Source organism: Crocuta crocuta, unplaced genomic scaffold, assembly GCF_008692635.1.
Source record: "Crocuta crocuta isolate KB4526 unplaced genomic scaffold, BGI_CrCroc_1.0 scaffold102, whole genome shotgun sequence".
Taxonomy (NCBI): Eukaryota; Metazoa; Chordata; class Mammalia; order Carnivora; family Hyaenidae; genus Crocuta; species Crocuta crocuta.
The window spans coordinates 3,689,586-3,711,431 of record NW_027530019.1 but is presented as its reverse complement, the minus strand read 5'-3'; the positions used below and the strand labels follow the sequence as shown (position 1 = coordinate 3,711,431).

Genomic DNA, 21,846 nt, shown 5'->3' with positions numbered 1-21,846 from the left:
TCTAAGGCTTTTAAAGTGAGAGCTAATGTTTATGTATCAAATATTTCTGAAGAAATAGATGGTAGCAGTTGTTTCTAGGGGAGGGAAGGGGGCAGCTGGGAGATGGGAAGGAAAGAAGATTTTTCTCAGCATAATGTTTTGCGCATTTTGCGTTTTGAATGGAGGGAATTTAATGTCTATTCAAAATAAAAGTTTTTAAAAAGGAAGCTGAAGAAATGCAGAAGAAAAACATTTATTACCCCTTAAAAAAAAAAGAAACCACACACACCATATTTATTACCCTTTCACACATGGATATACAGTTCCACGTGAGAGAGTCCTGCTTGGAAAGTTTGTGATGGGGCTGCTGATACTCTTGTGAGGCATAAACTAGTTAGCCCCATTGCAGTCTTAGGACCACTGTACCTCCTTAAAATGTACTGAGTCACTTCTCGGCCCTATTTTCAGCTCAATGGCAGCCACCTTCCTCCCTGACTAAAAGGAGAAACAGAGGAAATCCACTTCTAGAGGGTTTAATTTAATAGGTTCAGTCCCTGTCATTCTGAGTGAAATTACCTGGAACAGAGGTAGAGATAGGAGAAGGAGACAGAAGAGCCCATATTTACAGAAAAAACAGACAGTCTAAAATTACATGTTTAAAAGAGAACATCCATACCCCCTTCATTTCATGGCAGGACGTGGAGCCAGGGTCTCAGAGTAGGAAGCCACAGGTGACCTCTTCACTGTGAATGCCAGGAAAGTATGGGGAACATGCTCCAAGCTCCAAGTCCAGATTTAGGGCTGCAATTTCAGTCCTATCCCTAGGGTTGTGTGACTTTAGCCAAGTGGCTTCCACAGCCTAAATATCAGTATCCTTTCTGTAATATTAGGTGATTGGATACGTGGATGACATCCAAAGTTTCTTCCAATTCTCCCACCCTATAATTCTAAATCTTAGCAAGTCCTGCTATACACCTCTATAGCTTTTCCTACCAGGAATTTCATTTCTGGGCTCTTGACATTTGTTTCTTACGTCTATTATCAACTTTTAGCTTTGCAAGTTGGAACTTAGAGAAGGAATGGTAGGAATTGGTGGGATTCAATGATCTTTGTGCATGGGTCACACACTGGGTAGAGAGCTCTGGAAGTTCCTCCAGCAACTTTTTCTTCAGAATCTGGTCAGTGGGAGATAATTTTGTCTTTTTATCAAAATTTTCTCTTTTCTAAGGACTCTTCCTTCTTCTTCTCTTGCAACCATTCATTCTATCCCTAAACTCTTTTGCTGTTCATTGGCCTATACTCATACATCAAGTGATGTGACTGAATAATAAATACAATAATTATTTCAACAAATAATTGAGTACCTACCATGTACTAGAGAGTTTTCAAAATTTTAGGACTTCCTCACACGCTTTGAAAGTTGTCAAAGACCTCCAAAAGCTTTTGTTTATATGGATTATATCTATAGATATTTACTAAATTAAAAAGTAAAACTGAGAAAATTTTAAGCTATTAGTCTTAGCAAAAAATGGGCCCATTATATGTTAAAAACATTTTTTAAAAATGACAGCCATGTGTATATTCAAAACAAAAAAATTAGTGACGAGAGTGGCACTGTTTCACAGTTCTGCAAGTCTCTTCACTGTCAGGCTTAACATCAGACCAGCTGGATTCTGTTGCTTTGGGGTTGTATTCATTTCCTGAGGCTGGTCTAACAAATTACTACAAACCCAGCTGCTCAAAACAACAGAAATGTAATTCTTTTACAGTTCTGGAATCAGAAGTTCAACATCAGTTTCGCTGGGCTGAATTCAAGGTGTGGGCAGAGAAGCGTTCCCTCTGGAGGCTCTAGAGGAAAATTCTCTCCTTGCCTCTTGCAGACGCTGGTGGCTGCTAGCATTCCTTAATTTATGGCCCCCTCCTTCCAATCTCTTCCCCTATCTTTCCTTCAACTGCTCTTTTGTATGTGCTGGCATTAGAATCTCCCTGTGCTTCTCTTGGATAAGGACTTTTGTGAAGGGATTTAGGCCTCACTGGGATAATCCAGGGTAATCTCTTTATCTCAAAATCTTTAACCTAATCACACCTGCATATGTTTCACTACACAACATTTACCAGTTCCAAGGATTAGGATGTGGACATCCTCATCTGAGGCTCCTGTTTTTACCCGAAGCAGGGCTGGAGCTCACGAGAAATGGGGCATAAGCTCACTCAGATTTAAAATGAACTGTACTGAAATGTCGCACACAATATTTAAAAGAACTGTACTGAAAGGTCGAGCTTTAATAAAATTAAAAACTCTTATTGCTTCATTAGATATTCTGAGGTAAATTGACTCCCTGCCCTCTCCCCTCCCCCCCCCGCCCCCAATGCGAGTATGTGGTGGTGAAGAGGACAGTTTGGAGACTCCACCTTGATTTGCACCAAAGTGCCAGCAGTTTTGCCCAGTATTCCTTTCTTACTATTAGTGCAAATATCAGCACAGTAGTTCCAGGAAAAATTATGAGATTTTAAAAATTGGTCAATGCTCTATTTTAGCACCTCTTGTGTTTTCTGCTAAGCATTTATGTAAAAGATCTTCAAGTGTTAGTTGGTTCTGACACTGGATATATTCACGCAAAGCAACAAGTTGAGCTACATCTGTAATTCTGTAATTTTTGTCCATCTCAAAGGCAGTAGAGTTCTGCAAATGAGATGTTATCTCTGTCTTCATGTTTGCAGCTCAAGTTCTAATTTGGTGAACTACTGCATTTTTGGAAAGTTGCTTGGCCATGATTTCTTTGACTGATTTTTCACCTAGCAGGCACCTCAATAATGTACAGGTTTTATTAGTCTCTCAGTTATTGTATGCCCCTTTCTAGCCAGTGCAACACAATAATTTAACTTGTAAGATGTTTCAGGGTTTCTTTCATTTCTATTTTGAAAAGTGGTAATAAAAACTCTTTTGGCTTTTAAAGAGACTATCATGTTTAAAATATTCAATTTTGCCTTTTCCTTTCTTATTTACAGTTTCACTCAGATTCTTCCCTTTACCTGAGTCAGAGAATCCTCTGATATCGATGTCAGTATCATCTTTTTCAGCATCCTTAGATGTGGGAAGATTGAAAAAGGAAGTCTTCTAATCTCCCTTTTGTAAGCCAATGAGAGGACCTAAAGTTAAAAAAAGGGTATAAACAAAATTTTATTTTAGAATAAAATATTAAATTCTCAAAGTAAAAGTTTTAAATAAAATTTAAACATTTAGAAAACTTTTCAATAAATTAAAAACTATTCTTAGAAAACAAGTCGACAAAATGAAATTTTTTTTTTTTTGAGATAGAGAGCAGGGGAGAGGGGCAGAGGGAGATAATTTTAATCAGGTGCCCCACTCAGCACAGAGCCTGACCTGGGGTTTCAGCCCACTACTCTGGGATCGTGACCTGAGCCAAAATCAAGAGTCGGATGCTCAACGAACTGAGCCACCTAGGCTCCCTGAGAAAATAAACTTTTTTTTCTTGTGTTTCCACACAGGTACAAGGACAATTTAGGGATTTCAAAGACCATTAAAAGGACGATTGATGAGGTTACAGAAATTAAGTATAAAGGAAGATGGCTTGTAAGAACACACTAGAAGCACTACGGACTGAGTTAATCTTTGTAAACGCACATATTTATATCCTACACCTTAGCAGATTCTAGAAAACAGAGGAATACTCAAGCACATGTTTCACCAGACAACAGAGCTTTTAAGTCAACTATCCTCTTGAAAACTTCTCTGTATACTCCCTAGAGGATGAGAGCTAACAGAGCAAACAACATTTAAATATTAGGCATACGGTTTTGACTTCGTGGATCCCCTGGAAGGGGGTCAGAGGCCCACAGAAGACACCAGGGCACATTTTTGAGAACCACCGTACTAGATTGAGTTCTAGGTAGAAACCGGGGTAACATCAAGAGCTAGAATATGCGCTCCAGCGGAGATTTTTATGCAGTGAGAACCGTGATGACTTGTCAAATGAAAAAGAACGGGGGGCTGTGACAGGGTAGGGCAGGAACACCCTCCCTTGTCTGCCCAGCCTGGGGAGGCCGCTCCAGGAGGGAGACCTTCCAGCTGAGACTGCGGAGTCGGACTCGGCCGGGGGCGGGGGTGGCTGCGCGACCACTTCCCCTCCCGGCTGTCTCCCCACATCCGCGGAGAAGAGGGGTGAACGGGAAGCGGCAGTGACCGCGAGACCCCGGCGCGCCGGGCGCCGACCCTGGCGGAAGGAATGCGCAGGACAGTCGTCCGTCATGCGACACCACCAGCACCGTCAGGGCTGCTGCCGTGCAGGGACGTGGGCTGACAGGGAGCGGAGGCCAAATGGGGGCCAGGAACGCGCACCTCTCGACGCGGTCTTGCGCCTCACGCCGCGGGGAGGCAGCTAAAGGGAAAGGGGACCTTGCAGGACGAAGCGTGAGAGGGACCAGCCCCAGCGGCTACCTCAAGAGGACTCAAGGGTGAGACTCAAGGGTTGCCATCGAAACCGGATAGTCTGGTCTTTCACTTCCTCCGCAGGACTTCACCCGGCTCGTCCAAGTTGGGAGAGCCGCCTCGCCCCTGTGGACTGGACTGTCGCGCCCTCAGGCGGCCTCTGTCGGGAACGACACTGTGCTTGTCCACTCTGGACGCGAATAAAGATTTCTTTTTCAAACAAACAGGAAGTGTCTACGGAGGCCGGGCCGGAGCCTGGGCAGGGGCCGGGCATGAAGCCGGGCGGCGACCGGATCGCGGGTGGTGGCGGCTGCGGCGGCGATGAGCGACATAGTGGAAAAGACGCTGACGGCGCTGCCGGGACTCTTCTTGCAGAACCAGTCGGTTGGCGGGTCAGCGGGAGTCAAGGCGTCCTTCTCCTCGCGGCTGGGCAACCTTGTCCGCGGCATCACCGCGCTCACTTCCAAGCACGTACGTACTCGGCGGGCGGGGAGGTCAGGGGACCCGGGGGAGGCCCTGGCATTGGGAGGCCCTAGTCCCGCGGGGCGCCTCCCCGGCCGGCCCTCCGGCGGGGCTTATGGACTGCGTGGTGTCAGCCTGTCCCTGCGTCTGTCTGGAGGCTTCATTTTCCTTCCGGGACTGACAACTGGGAGGCCGAGTTTCCACAGTTGATCCTGATACTGAGTCATTACTACCTGGAGCAGATCTCTTTAATCTTTGAGCCCTCATGTGTTTCCCGAACGTTGAAGTGGGAAAGTACCAATACGCATCTCATAGATTGTTTCGAGAATTCAGTGAGACGTCAAGCGAATGAAAATACCTAGTGCGATGGAAGTGTCAACATTATTTGCCTTCTACAAAGTTTCTTTAAAGGTTCTTCCCTCCAGTTCTTTCAACTGCTGGACGTCACACTCCGGAACAGACACTGCCATCTGAACCTGTTGTTGAATATTTTTGGGGAGGTTGAGGTTCTTAGGTTAGACCAACGGGGTGTGCAGAGAAAAAGCATAATTCTCCCTCAAAGTCTAATTTATTGTCTCAGCCTCCGATGAGCTTTGAAAATGAACAGTTATAATGGAAAGTATTACGTTTCCACAGACTTTTGGTAGTTGAAGGGATTGTGTAAGATACTGATTCCAAGCTCAAGGAATTTATATCTTAAAAAGAAATTGTAGATTATGTCGTAATTTGTTGAAGATACTTGTGGGAGAGGTTATGTGTTAGACACCGAGGAAAAAGAGCAAGTCAGATTTTCTCTTCCCCAAGGAATTGATCATTCATTTGGGGCTTAAGATAAGTATAAGTAAGGGGTGCCTGGGTGGCTCAGTCAGTTACGAATCATACAGCACAGAGCCTGGAGCCTGCTTGGGATTCTCTCTCTCCCTCTCTGCCCCTCCGTCACTTGTGCACACTTGAGTGCCTGCACAGTCACTCATTCTCTCTCTCAAAATAAATAAACATTAAAAAAAAAAAAAAAGACAAGTAAAGCAATTTACAATGACGTATAAGTGCCGGGAGAAAAGAAATGACAGAGAGGATTTTCTTCAAAGTGCCCTGAGGGTTTAGAACATTCTTTTTAAACTGAACTGGATGATACTCTACTGGATGCTATATTTCTGCTTCACAGTCAGAAATCATTATTTATGGATTTCTTATTGGTTTAAAATTTTGTTTTTTATTAATTTCTGTGAGATTCTGAGTGAAATCTAAAAAAATATTTTTGGTCTTTTAACAAATATTTTTTAAAGTTTATTTACTTATTTTGAAAGAGAGAGTCCATGAGTAGGAGAGGAGAGAGAGAGAGGGAGAGGATCCCAAGCAGGCTCCATGCTTTGTGCAGAGCCTGATATGGGGCTCGATTTCATGAACTGTGATCATGACCTGAGCCAAAATCAAGAGTTGGATGCTTAACCAGCTGAGCCACCCAGGCGCCTCTAATGTTTATTTTTGAGAGAGAGTGGGAGAGCAGGTGAGTAGGGTAAGAGGCAGAGAGAGAGAGAGAGAGAGAGAGAGAATCCTAAGCAGGCTCTGTGATTTCAGATCTCACAAACCATGAGATCATGACCTGAGCCAAAATCAAGAGTCCCACACTTCACCAACTGAGCCACCCAGGCGCCCCTATTTTTGGTCTTAAATTGCAGTTTGAAACTGTGCATAAGGTAGCTAATGTGGCAGTACTTCACTAGTAGTTCTTGATTAGCCACCTAATGGACACTTGCTAATTCAATGTGTGGTTTAAAGATAGTGTTATGTTAGCCAAAAATGGGGCCAATATTCAAGTGTGCTAAGGAGATGAAATACAATGCAGACAGTAGAAATGATCACATTGGTGTATTTACTGTGTATATGAGAGACAGATGGGAAGTGAGGGAAAGGGTGAGAGGAATAAGGAGAAAAGAATAAGGAAGGATATAGTTTAGGGGAAAAAGACTGATTTCTGTTTCTGCCTTCTTACCCTATTTCTCTATTCTATGAAGACTTTTATTTATTAAGATTTTTATATATTTATTAATTTTTTTTTCTTATTTTAGAGAGAGAGTGTGCAGGGAAGAGAGGCAGAGGGAGAGAGAGAGAATCTTAAGCAGGTTCCATGGTCAGCATGGAGCCCGACACGAGGCTCAGTCCCAACCCTGGGACCATGACCTAAGCTGAAATCAAGAGTTGGACACTCAACCGACTGAGCCATGCAGCTGCCCCAGGATTTTTTATTTTTAAGTTATCTCTACACCCAGCATGGAGCTCGAACTCAGAACCCTGAGATCAAGAGTCACATGCTCCACTGACTGAGCCACCCAGGCACCCCAAGACTTTTTACTTTTAAAGGGAAGGTGTGAGGGACACCTGGGTGGTTCAGTCAGTTGGGCATCCAACTTCGGCTCAGGTCACGATCTTGCAGTTTGTGAGTTTGAGCCCCGTGTTAGGCTCTGTGGTGACAGCTCAAAGCCTGGAGCCCGCTTCAGATTTTCTGTCTCCCCCTCTCCCTGCCCCTCCTGTGCTCATGCCCTGTCTCTCTCTGTCTCTCAATAATACACATTTAGGGGCGCCTGGGTGGCTTAGTCGGTTTAGCGTCCAACTTTCGCTTAGGTCATGATCTCGCGGTTCGTGGGTTCGAGCCCCGCGTTGGGCTCTGTGCTGACTGCCAGCTCAGAGCCTGGAGCCTGCTTCGGATTCTGTGTCTCCCTCTCTCTCTGACCCTCCCCTGCTCACGCTGTCTCTCTCTCTCTCTCTCTCTCTCTCCTAGAAATAAATAAAACATTAAAAAAATTAAAAAAAAATACACGTTTAAAACAATAAATAAAAGGAAGGTGTGAGAACCTTATCCTGGACCAGTACATGAAAATTTTCTTTTCTTCTTTCTCTCCACCTTTAACTGAAACCAAACCAAACCAAACATTTTCTGCTAAACTGTCCTTAGGAGACATTAATTAAGTGAAGGAAAGAGGGATGGTGAATTATTCTTTCTAGGAATGATTCCAAGGTTTGGAGATATGCTGTTAGACAAATTTTAAACACTTATAATTGTCCTCTAAAATAATGTTTATTTTTTATTGCAAATGTTATAAATTATATTTTTCCTTTTTTAAAAAATTTTTTAAATTTTTTTTTTTTTATTTTTGAGAGAGAGATAGAGACAGCATGAGCAGGGGAGAGTCAGAGAGAGAGGGAGACACAGAATCCGAAGACAGGCTCCAGGCTCCGAGCTGTCAGCACAGAGCCCGACGCGGGGCTTGAACCCACGAACCGGGAGATCATGACCTGAGCCAAAGTTGGACACTTAACCGACTGAGCCACCCAGGCATCCCATATTTTTCCTTTTAAGAAATATTGTTATAGTTTAAAAAGCCAGTTATTTATGCATTTAAATAGTTTCACTTTTTCAGGAGGAAGAGAAACTAATCCAGCAGGAACTGAGTAACCTGAAAGCAACTGTTTCTGCTCCTGCTACAACACTGGTGAGTTTGCAGAGTCAGTGCTCGCACATTTTATATTTGAAACCTGGTCCACTATGGACCCTATCATGGCATCTCATTGATAAGTTGCTAAAATGTAATTTATCATAGTCCCAATCAGTTATGGGATGGTAGCAAGTCAGACATTAGCTTGAACTTTTTGTTAGTGACTGGCTGCACTGGAGCAAGACTTTCTTGACTGATGCCAATTCAATGCCAACATGATGGTAATTACATGAATGTGGCAATACTCGTGGGACCCTGGTGCTGATCTTAATGTTTTAATGTTGTACACTGGGAAAAGGTTACCATATATCATTAAAAGTAATATTTTCAGTCCTTAGTCGGTATACTATAGATCTTTCATTTTATTATTATAGATCTTGGGATGTAGGTAAACAAAGTAGAAAAATGGTTTTCTTGCTGTAACACAGTATATTGCACAACAGCTAAATCAAATTCCAGTTTTTTTAAAACTAAAGTTCCATATACTTTGATTTTTTAAGCAGCATTCATTCAGCAGCTAGTAATGAGTAGCCGCTATATGCAGGTCACTGTCCCTACATATTTAGAATAAGACCTAACGTTTTTTTTCCTTTTAATTATCATGCAGTTTCATATAATGAGATTTTTTTCCAGGTACCATTATTCAGCAAATATTTAGTGAGTGCCTTCTGTGTGTAAGTCACTTGGGAGTTTTCTTCCTCTTCTAGAAAAATATTGGGGTGATCATTTTGTAAGAACACATTATCTTGTATGTGAATAACACTTAAAGTCTAGGAGAATGTACGTGTTTCCTTTTATGATCATGGTAATATGTGGACAAATGAAACTCAAAGCACAGTTAATCTGATTTATTTGTGTATATAAATGTATATATGTGGGTGTATAGATAGTATATATGTGTGTATGTATGAAATCATTGTCATTATTTTCATGATACTTGATAGATGTTAAGCAGGTATGGTTTCTCTCCTTTTACTTTGTTTGATTTCCATTTTCTGTAATTGGTACACCTCGTGTGGACAGAAATAAGATAAATAGGTAAAAGTTAGAGAGCCAGAGTTTTGAAGGAATATTTTATAATAATTATGGCCATCCAGCTCTGGGCATGCTTTATAGACTGTCCCTGAGATACACTGTGTAGAGAAATTGTAAAAAAAAAAAAAAAAAGAAAAAAAAAGAAGAGAAAGTTCTGTATTAAGGAATGGACTTTATTCTCCTAAACTAAGAGAATAATAATGTATGCAATACAATTTTGATTAAATACAGCTCATAATGATCTTTGAAAGACTGAGATAAAATGTTACAAAACCAGGGATGATACTTAATGGATTAGATGAATACTTTCACCCCTAATTGATGTGAAAGCCTTTGAAGAGGAACTTCCAGTAACTTTTAAGCTTATTTTTTCAGTTTTTAGTAGTTTTAATATACTAATGAATTTAACTTTTATTACTTTATTTTTTTTTTTAATGTTTTATTTATTTCTGAGAGAGAGAGAGACAATGTGAGCAGGGGAGGGTCAGAGAGAGAGGGAGACACAGAATTGGAAGCAGGCACAGAGCCCTACGTGGGGCTGGAACCCACGAACCGTGAGATCATGACCTTAGCCGAAGTCGGACGCTTAACTGACTGAGCCACCCAGGCGCCCCAAACTTCTATTACTTTAAACACAAGTGACCTGAATTAAATCTTACTCTCCAAGGATTTTCCCATGGTTTCATTTAAAACTCTTCATATTAAAAAAAAATAAAAAATAAAACTCTTCATAGTTACATGTATAAATATATACATATATAGAATATGAATGAAATATTGAGTATTAATGTCCTTATCTTAAAATATTTATGTTACTGTTTTTGAAGTGTTTTGTGATTTAATAATCCTGTAATATACCAACCCTAATTAATTTTTAGGTATTAAAATAGTCTGTGAGCTTATTTTGAAACACATTTTATTTATATTTTTTATTTATGATTAAAATTTGCTATAAATATTGAGAATGCAAATATTATTTTACTAATAAAACAAATGTATAGAATCCTAAAACAGTTTGTTAGCTCGTGTTATAAATATTGAAAGACCCAGTTAAAAAATTAAATGTTAGAAATGCTATATACCATTAATGATATCATGCCCTTCAGTTCCTCATAGCAGAATTGTTTAGAAAGAATTCCTATAGGGGCACCTGGATGGCTCACTCATTGAGTGTCCGACTTCAGCTCAGATCATGGTCTCCTGGTCCATGGGTTCGAGCCCCATGTCAGACTCTGTGCTGACAGCTCAGAGCCTGGAGCCTGCTTCGGATTCTGTGTGTGTCTCTCTTTCTTTCCTTCCCCTGCTCGTATTCTGTTTCTCTCTCTCTCAAAATTGGTAAACAAACATTAAAAAAAAAAAAAGAATGCCTATAAAACAAGCTACTGCATATTATGTACAGCAAAACAATTCTGATAAAGTTCAGGTGCAATTTGTTTTTCAAATATAAAAATTATTTTCTCTACAAATTATTACCAACTTATGGGAATTTTATGGATGTCTTCATTGGACAAAGTATATTAAGATGATATGATCCATTCTAGAAACCAAGTCATATTACCATGGGTGAAATTTTGTCTGAGGACCATGTGTCTCACATTATAACCAAATTTTACACGGGTACACCTAGAATTAGAAATAGCTACAGTTGATTTATTTTATATATTGCCACTAACAAAATGTTGAAATAATTTTGCTAAAATCAGTATTGTTGGTAAGCTAAGTTTTGGAGCAACTTTTATTTATAAAGTGTGACTTCAGGTTATGAATTTATTATATACGTATATGTTATTTCTTCAGTGCTAGGATTAAAGATTCCTCTGTGAAATGATTGCAACATGATAAAAAAAATCAAAACATTCTATTTGTTTATACAGTTACTGGATGTTTTGCTTTTCAGAAAATGATGAAGGAATGTATGGTGAGACTTATATATTGTGAAATGCTTGGATACGATGCTTCCTTTGGCTACATACATGCAATCAAGTTGGCACAACAAGGAAACCTTTTAGAGAAAAGAGTAGGTATGTATGTGTTTAAGATTTTAATAGTTAATGTTTGCCTTAAAGTTCCAGCTACTATGTAAAATGAATGATGGCAAGTATATAGTGTGTTTTCAGAACATTGCCTTGTAATTTCCAAAGCTTTAAAAGGGAACACTTCAAAAACTCAAAGCCTATACATGAAATCAGTCTTATTGATTTGTAGCATTTTGGAGTTATGGCGAAGATTAAAAATTGCCTGTTTTTGTGATAGTTAGATGAGCATATATACTTGCCAAAATCCATTAAACTGTACACTTAAAATGGGTGAGTTTTCTTGTGTGTAAATTATACCTCAACAAAGCTGATTTTGAAGTCTGTCTAACACTATCAGTTTAATGATCAGAAATGTTTCTTTATAGAATAAAAACTGAAATTGACTTGAATAATCTTAAATATCCTTTTCTCAGTTTCACGAATGTTAGCTGTGAGGATTAGAGGTATCTTTTAAAAATGTTTGTCTCTTTAATCAACCTTTAGGGCTATTAGGAAGTATCTTTTAAATATTCATGTAGGTTCAGCTGTATGTCAAAATCCAAGAAGGAAGCACTTTAGAGTGATATAGGAGGACAACATGTTCTTTATTCAGAGGAGTTGATAGTGTCATGTTGTCAAGGATCAGCATTCTTCACAAATATCTGTGCTGTCAGATGATGGGACAGGGAAGGGAGATATTTTGCTAAAGATTCTGAGACTAGGTGTATCCAGTATTCTACTTATTGAAACTCATTCCACTCTTCTAGATTTATTATATTCTTCCCTCCAAGGGAGTACCCTCTGTCATCCTGTCTCTCCCTTTTCATATTCCAAATCAAGTTTTAACTCTTATTCTTTCAGGTGGCTTTTACCATCTCATCTTATGGTGGTGTCTTTTTGTATATTAATGTCTTAGCTCTTAAACTAATTATAAGATCCCCAAAGGCAAGGAGGTTCAGTCAATATTAGGTGGTTGTTGCTGTAATTTTGTACAACTATTGCTGTATTGTGCTTCTTAAACTTTCATATAATTTTTTAAACTTTCAGTTTAATTTTATTTTTAAAAATATATAAAGTTCAAAAGTTAAGACCTTATAAAAAGGTATAATCAAACAAGTCTCACTTTCAGTTTCTAGTCCCTCTTACCTAGTTTGCTCCTTACTCCACTAGGTAACCATTTTCATTAGTTTGTAATTAATCTTTCCATTGTTTCTTTTTGCAAAACAAACAAATGCATGGGTACACACTCATACACTCTCTCTTACACAAATGATACTATGCTATATAGATTGTTAATATACCTTATTTTGACATCTTCGTACTCTTATACAGTTGCATAATTTTCATTGGATGGATGGATAGGCTATCGTTTTTTCAGCCAGGTCTCTCCCTATTGGACATATGAGTTATCTTTTATTTTTTGCTCTTTTAAATAATGTTGCAGTGAATAACCTTGTACATGTATTATTCATAGTTCTGGGAGCTTATTTTAGCAGAGAGCTCAGAATCATTTTTATGGAGATTCAAGATCTTAGGGAAGCATTTTATTGCCAACTAGAGGGACTTATTCCTGTAGGGATTTTATGTGTGCTAGTGAGTGTAAGTTTTTTTTTTAAAGATATCATTTAAACCTTCTCTATGTCTTCACTGTGGTATTATTGCCTTTTCAAACTCTCCTGAGATTTCTAAGATTAGCTTTGGTGCTTTCTCTGATGGAGATGCCTTATATTCATTTACGTATTATTATTTTTTAATGTTTATTTATTTTTGAGAGTGAGAGAGATAGTGTGAATGGGGGAAGGGCAGAGAGAGAGGAAGACACAGAATCCTAAGCAGACTCCAGGCTGTGAGCTGTCAGCATAGAGCCTGATGTGGGGCTCAAACTCACAGACCACAAGATTATGATCTGAGCCGAAGTCAGATGCTTAGCTGACTAAGCTGACTTAGCCACCCAAGTGCCCCTATTATTATTTTTTTAGTGTTTATCTATTTTTGAGAGAAAGAGAGAGGGAGGGGCCAAGAGAAAGAGGGAGAGAATTCCAAGTAGGCTCTATGCTGTCAATGCAGAGCCTGACTCTGGGCTCGAACTCACAAACCATGAGAACATGACCTGAGCCAAAATCCAGTGTCGGTCACTTAACTGAGTGAACTACTCAGGTGCTCCAGCCTTCTTACTGTTGAATAAATGAATTTCAGTACCCATTAAGTTAGGCATTATGTTGGGTGCTTTATCTTGTGAGATAGGTGAAAACTGAAGCTCAGAAAGGTTAAGTTACTTGTCCAAGGTCATACAGCTAATAGATGGTGGAGCCAGAATGTAAACCCCCAAGTTTCTGTGAGTCAAAGCCTGTATTCTTACCCTATATATCACTCTTTCATATCAAACATACTCCATAATCTAGTCATTATTCTTTGCTTTTGGAACCTTTTCATTTTTTGAATCATTAAGTATTTTTTCCCCTGTTTCCTGTTTGTTACAATGGTTAGGATATTCTTTGTAATGCATAGAATTAAGGTTTCCTTGATATGGTCTTTGAATTTGTTCTTCTTTTTTTTTTAATTTTTAATTTTTTTAATGTTTTATTTATTTCTGAGAGGGAGAGAGACAGACAGACAGACACCTTGAGCAGGGGAGGGTCAGAGAGAGAGGGAGATACAGAATCTGAAACACGCTCCAGGCTCTGAGCTGCCTGTCAGCACAGAGCCCGATGCAGGGCTCAAACCCACGAACCGTGAGATCATGACCTGAGCCGAAGTCAGAGGCTTAACTGACTGAGCCACCCAGGTGCCCCTGAATTTGTTCATTTTCTTATACCTTGATCTTGGTGGCTTGGGTGTGAGTGATATACCTCAGCTGATCACGAGTTCTAAGCAGTCAGATAAGACCTAATCTCGTTAAATGCCTTCTAGGGTTTTCTCCTTTCTTGCCCCTACTTAGTTGTTTTTTCTCTCTCTTGCTCTGTTCATCTGACCTTTAGTGATGTTGCAGTGGGTCATACCCTACTCTTGGTTGTGAGATTAGGTAATTTCTTACAGTTCCCCATGATTCCCAGCAGACACAGACATGATGGGGACAGTTAACATTAGAATCCCTAATGAAAGAGCTGAAAGAATTGAAGAAAATGAAACACAGTGAGGATAGGTGTAGGGAATAGGGCCTCAGGATAGACTGTGGAGAGACAGGACATCATAGGGGTTAAAACATGAACTAACTCCTCCTGCCTGGGTTTGAGTGCTGGCTTCACCATGTAATAGCTATAGACTTTGGGGATTTACCCTTTTTTGGTCCATATTACTCTTTTGAGGATACTCATACCTACTTCATAGAGTTATGAGGATTGAAAGAGGTGAGGCTTGTAATGTACTGACCCACACTAACTAACAAATGTTATCAGTCTGAAGAGTGTCAAAAAAATGACATGGAGTATCCATGACACTCCATATACATGGTGTTTGTCATAGTATTAATGTATTTACTTAATCCTAAGATGTACTTTTTTGTTTTAATATTACTGAAATAAAAATGCTTATTTAAATCAACAAGTACATTTAATGTTGTAGACAACGTTTCTTTCCTCAACAACTGTTATTCCTTCAATAGTGTATCTTTAAATAAGAAAATAGGGTATGGCGTTGGCTTCATATGTGATTTTCATCATATGGATTGGTATAGGTAGCTTATTCAATAATAAGAAATAGTAACTCACTAGTAACTGTAGTTGCTATTAGTCTTTATATAGTTATCTTTGGCTATAGGATAGAAAATGTAATGTTTTAATTGATTGTGTAGTGATATGTACAGAAGATAGAAGGCATATATTTCTAATGTCATTTATTAGACTTTAAAGTTGGTAAATATATCCTCTTTTTCATTTCAGGGATATCCTGTGAAATACAAAATTCTGAAAGATTTCAGGATAAAGAACACCTGAAATCTTCCTGAAGTTTTTGAACTTCATATTTTGCAATCTGTTTTTATAGTTACCTATGGCTGTTATGTTTGACACTTAAATTTTGGAATATATTATTGCTTTGTTTAACTTTTCCTGGGAAAAGTCATTTTTGACAGGTAATAATGAGACTTTTCCCCTCAAATTTTATAGGTTATTTGGCTGTTTCTTTATTTCTACATGAAAATCATGAACTGTTGCTTCTCCTTGTGAATACAGTTGTAAAGGTACTGTATTATATGTTGGTTAATATGAAGTCTTAAGTTATTCCTGCAGGCTTCTGACATTTCACCTCTATCATATTGAGTTAGACATTTTTGGAAGAAGGGAGGCTTACAGAATGGGCTTAGAAAGATCATTTAGATCTGTTTCTGAGTTTGTAAAATGAGGCTAATAGTAGAACTTCACCAAACACTGTGTTAAAGTAGAAAGTAGTTGTTTCTGCCGCTCTTACTGTTTAATTTAAAAGCAGATCTCTAGGGGGTACCTGAGTGGCTCAGTGGGTTAAGGATCTGACTCTTGATCTCAGCTCAGGTCTTGATCTCAGGATTGTGAGTTCAAGCCCAGTGTTGGCTCCATGCTAGGTGTGGCACCTACTTAAAAAAAAAGCAAGCAAGCCAGCAATCAGGCAGGTCTCCAGACCTTTAGTCAGATGTACTTTTCTGACTGTTGTCTTTTTTTCAGGATCTGTTCTAAAAGGATATAGATATAAACTGAATAATTGAAGTCTTTCAAATTCTAAAAAACATTTTTAAGGAGAATAGGGTATAATTGGGTAACTGAAAGTTACAGTTAATAAAAATACAGTGTAATCCACACGGTGTTCTTTCCTGTTAAACTTTTTATCAAAATTAGGAATGAAGTGTAATCAAATTGTTGAGCTCTTCCATGTGTATCTGGATGTGTGACTCTGTGTATGTGAATGTATAAGGGGTACTTTCTAAATTTTAAGTTACGTACTCTATTAAGGTTAGTAGTAGCTTAATTTTTTCCAGACTTTCCAAAATGTATTTTTTAGGTTCTATTTGAATGATTTATAAACTTTGTGCCTATATAAGTATATATGAACACAGGCATTGTATGCAATCTAGAATTATTTCCTTTTAAACTTGTACTCATGATTAATAAGAAAAAAATTCAAAGACCTGTTTTGTTGTTAGTTTAGAAAAGTTTTAAATGCTGTAGTAAAGGAGACTACTTTGGGTCAGTGTCAGAACAGAAATACCGTTTTCTTTTGGATCAGTTGCTTTTTGGCTACATGTATCTAATTGACTCTCTTAACTGAAATGAAACAGGGATATTCCCGAGGTAAACCTGAATGTACACATTGGTTATAAAGTTAGTAGAAAACTATAAAGTATGTAGGACCATTGCAGTGTTGAACTCACCCTCGTTTCAAAACGTGCACTGAATGTTTTGTTTGCTTACTGATTATGTCAGGACTTGCAGAGCACTAACCTGGTAGAGGTATGCATGGCACTTACTGTCGTCAGCCAGATATTCCCTCGAGAAATGATTCCAGCTGTTCTCCCATTAATTGAAGATAAACTCCAGCATTCTAAGTAAGTAAATTCCTTTTGGATATGTGTCTATACTATATGTTTCAAAACAAAACTTTATACTAAACAATTTATTATAACTTTAACTTAATGCTGCCAGGGTAGAGGATAGATTTTGCCTGCCACATCCAATGCAGAAATCCCTGATAGCATCGTCCCTCATTTTATGTGGGTTTGGGAAAATGTTAGGCAGCTTTCTAAAGTTAAACCAAGAGGCAGTGAAGTTCAGTGTTAGGAATCTGTGGCTTTTCTCCCAGTTCTACCACTAACCAGCAGTGGTCCTGTTTTTCCTTTGACTGTGTGGGGTTGGTTGAAACATGTTGTTTTGAGGATAAAGTGAAATAATGGAAAAAATTTGGCAGTGGTTCAAGTGCTGTGAATGCAGAGCTTCAGTGTACGGGGGATGCTTTCATGGCAAAACTGTACTATTTAGATTCTGTTTTATAGCAAAATATATTCAATAAACCTTACCTTGTAGTATTTTGCTAATCTTACATTGTAAGGAAACTTCCTTAACTCTCTCCTTATCAGCTTGACTTTTTTTTTTCCTCCAAGATTTAATTTTAATTCAACTTAGTTAACATATAGTGTAGTATTGGTTTCAGGAGTAGGATTTAGTGATTTATCACTTACATATAATACCTGGTGCTCACCCCAAGTGACCTCCTTAATGCCTGGCACCCATTTAGCCCATACCCCTACCCAGGTTCCCTCCAGCATCCCTCAGCTTGAGCTTGACCTACCTTTTCATTAATAATTTTGTTTTATTGTGTTATTTTGTTTTTGTTTTGTTTTTGACAAGCCCCTTAACTTTATAACCTTTAGAGTTAGGANAAAATAAAAATTAAAAAAAGAAATATTTGACCACAAAACTTCTAGCTAAAATGATAGCTTTTACTAAGAATTATGGAATAACTTCATAGGTTTTTCAGACTTGTTTTAATGTTTTGTTTATGTCAAATCTGTCTTCAGAACAAATGATAGACATAAACAATTAATTACTGGAAATAAAATACTAGTTTTAGTTAGATAATTACAGGTTGATCTGATCATAGCACAGCATTATTTTTATGTAATTTTTCCATACTCCTACTGTTTTGTGGTAATTGTACTTACTGACCCTTTGTTTGAAATCCTTCTGAGAACTGAATTTTTTCCTTATTGCTTCCCATGTACTCTGATTTCAAATCCTGGCGTCTCCTGTCTTCTGCCAGTTAGACTTTTTGAAGCTCTGCTTCTGTATTTATGGCCATAACTAACTCCATGCTGAAGAATTTGGGTCAGAGCTATAGGTAGGCCGGTAGATATCACAAAGAAGATGTGGCTTGGACTTGACTTTTGAGTTTCACCATGCCAGACCTAGAGCCCCAATCCAGTTCTCTTGATGTCTTTTGTTAGTACCACCACATAGGGCCAGGGCCAGGGATTCCTGAACCTATTCAGGATTTGTTTTCTTTTATCTCACCTCATTTACCTACTCTCTCTTAGAACTGATATTAGTTAACACTCAATAGCAATACATTGAGATGTAGTTTACAGTCACCATGGTATTAATACTACTGGCAAATCTATTGTTAATCTACTTTTTTTTTCTGTATAAAAATAATTTTCCATCAGGGCATAGTTTGCTTAGGAAGGTAGTGAGTTGCTTGTTAATGGGATGTAGCAGAAGCTGGAGGACATTTGTTAGGAATTTTCTAAAAGGTATTCTCTCTCTTTTTTTTTTTTTAAGTTTATTTATTTATTTGGGAGAGACAAGAGAACACAAGTCACAGAGGGGCAGAGAGAGAGGGAGAGAGAATCCCAAGCAGTCTCTGCATTGTCAGCATGGAGCCCGATGTGGGGCTCAAATTCACAAAACCGTGAGATTGTGACCTGAGCCAAAATCAAGAGTTGGATGCTTAACTCACTAAGCCACCCAGGTGCCCCATAAAAAGTATTCTTGATTGGAACACAGGAGATTGGACCGAATAATTTCAGTTTTGAGATTTTATGATTTAGTTAACAGAAATATATATTAAGAAACCCTAATAGTAAATACTTTAGTTTTGTGACATTTGCTTCTGTTATGAGCACTGCCAGCATACCCTGCAAATACATTTAGAAATAGGCATGAGTGAGAATAACAAGGAATATACTAACTTGGAAATTAAATTATGAACATAGGATAGTGACTTGTTATTTTGTTTCTTGTGTGCTAGATATTATCTATTCAAAATTAAGTGTAAGACTAAAGTATACTTTCTTCTTCATTGTAATGACATTTCTGAAACGTGAGCTGGAAAAGGGGAGGAGTAACATTATTAATGTGAGTCTTCCTCTATTGCCCTGGCTCTCCAAAGTATTTGGAGTATGCTTGCCCATGGTACAAAAGAAGAAATATTTAAGGGTAGAATGTTAATGGATTTTATTAATTTTTTAAATAAAATATTAATGAAATAATATTATAATAAAGCAAAATAAAAATATTATAAAAATGTTATAGTACATATTAATGTTTTAATATCAATATTGATAAAGATACTGTATAAGATTACTGGCCAGAGTTACTTCTTACAGGTTTAAACTGTTGATTCTTTTCCCAGTTTCTAGAGAGATGGCTTTCAAAAAATGGAATTAGGGAATTAAGGAATTTATTTATCTTTCTTGTTTGTTCTGGTTTCAAAAGTAATACATACTTGTTACCAAAAATTCTGTAACTAAAGAAGTATATAACATGGGCAGTTAAAGTCTTTTTTAGGTCTTGCCCCTGGAGATGACTACTCTTTATAGTCTGGCGGATTAGAATATAGACATTAACAATAAGTGTATAATTCTTTCTTTCTTTTTATATTAAGGTAATAGCTGATATTTTGAAATCTTTTGTATAATCTTTTCAAGCTAAATGCCTGTTGATTCAGATGGTTTGTTTAGATTTTATTTTTTCTCTTTAGGGAGATTATACGAAGAAAAGCTGTTCTGGCATTATATAAATTCCATCTCATTGCTCCTAATCAAGTACAGCATATCCATATTAAGTTTCGGAAAGCACTTTGTGACAGAGATGTTGGGGTCATGGCTGCTTCTTTGCACATATACTTTAGGATGATTAAGGTACGTTGGAAATTTCAGGAGATACTGACTAGTTGCCATTAGAAAAATGTAGTTATGGAATAAAAAGAACTCACATTTTTCAGTAAAATGTTTAATTAACATGTTAAGTTTTTATGGACTTTTTAATAGTAATTTTTGCAAGTTGTTGATAACATGAGTTATAGGCACATTACAGAATTAGTCTTTTTTTTTTTTTTAATCCCTAAGTGTTTTGTGTTACTAAAGAAGCATGGGAAAATGGTAGCTATGGAAGATGATTGAAATTTGCAGATGGGTGATTTTTTAAGCAGTGACTTTCTTTTATACGACTTCATAAGAGGCATAAGAGCTTATTGAAATGAGGAGAGCTGGTGGAGGTTGTGCTTTATATTGATACTGTGTCAGATGAGAAAGGGGACATTCTCTGCATGGTGATATGAGTTTATACTAATTGAGCCCCAGTGCTTTGCCTGAAACCCTTTATATTTCATGTGAGATACTTCATGATGAGTATCACAAAACAAAATGGAATATGTTACTGAATTCAGTTTATAGGTACAGATCTAAAGGTTGTCTTCATTTTTATGCATTGTGCTCCAAAATAGATTTGGTATAAATAGATACTTGATATGAAATCTTATTTTTCCTCTAACGTGTACTAAACTCTGAAAGAGCTAATATTTCTCTTCGAAAAATGTGTCCTTGATAGTGAAATAAAAATTACAATGAAGATTCTAATGTTTACTCTGAGGAATGTGTATTTAAATTCCCCAGTCTAAGAGATTAGTCAGATAGATAATCTAAGTACACTCACTCAGAAACACAGGTATGTTAAAATACAATAGGGTTAATTAATTTTTAAAAGGCAGATGCACTGATTTGGGGAGGTTTGATTAGTCTTGACTATGCCCTGTGCTCTTCTACCGAGAACACATTTATTTATTTTTATTTTATTTATTTATTTATTTTTAATATTTTAATTATTTGAGAGAGAGAGAAAGTGCATGTGGGAGAATGGCAGATAGAGGGAGAGAAAGAATTCCTCTGCACTGTCAGTGCAGAGCCTGACATGGGACTCGACCATGAGATCATGACCTGAGCCCAAATCAAGAGTCCCACACTTCACCAACTGAGCCACCCAGGCGCCCCTTATTTATTTTTAATATTTTAATTATTTGAGAGAGAGAGAAAGTGCATGTGGGAGAATGGCAGATAGAGGGAGAGAAAGAATTCCTCTGCACTGTCAGTGCAGAGCCTGACATGGGACTCGACCATGAGATCATGACCTGAGCCCAAATCAAGAGTCCCACACTTCACCAACTGAGCCACCCAGGCGCCCCTATTTTTGGTCTTAAATTGCAGTTTGAAACTGTGCATAAGGTAACTAATGTGGCAGTACTTCACTAGTAGTTCTTGATTAGCCACCTAATGGACACTTGCTAATTCAATGTGTGGTTTAAAGATAGGGTTATATTAGCCAAAAATGGGGCCAATATTCACATGTGCTAAGGAAATGAAATACAATGCAGACAGTAGAAATGATCACATTGGTGTATTGATTGTGTGTATGAGAGAGAGAGAGAGAGAGAGAGATGGGTAGTGAGGGAAAGGATGTGAGGAATAAGGAGAAAAGAATAGGGAAAAATATAGTTTAAGGGAAAGAACAGATTACTGTTTCTACTAACTTACCTATTTCTCTATACTATGAAGATTTTGGAAAAATTATTTATTGATTTATTAAGATTTTAATTTATTTTTTAAAAAGATATATATTTTTTCTTTTAGAGAGAGAGAGTGAGCGAGTGAGCAGGGAAGAGGGGTAGAGGGAGA

At 38.0% G+C, this 21,846-nt stretch overlaps 1 protein-coding gene across 1 annotated transcript in view; it reads left to right on the top strand.

The window, feature by feature from the left end:
* The first annotated feature begins 4,678 nt into the window (after nt 1-4,678).
* AP4E1 (adaptor related protein complex 4 subunit epsilon 1) overlaps nt 4,679-21,846 on the top strand; it is a 58,908-nt gene continuing 41,740 nt past the window's right edge. The window contains exons 1-6 of the mRNA XM_077764408.1: nt 4,679-4,900; nt 8,311-8,382; nt 11,318-11,441; nt 15,539-15,612; nt 16,826-16,947; nt 19,878-20,037. Coding sequence (XP_077620534.1) covers nt 4,751-4,900; nt 8,311-8,382; nt 11,318-11,441; nt 15,539-15,612; nt 16,826-16,947; nt 19,878-20,037 — 702 coding nt within the window. The 5' untranslated portion in view covers nt 4,679-4,750. The remainder of the gene's footprint in view (nt 4,901-8,310; nt 8,383-11,317; nt 11,442-15,538; nt 15,613-16,825; nt 16,948-19,877; nt 20,038-21,846) is intronic.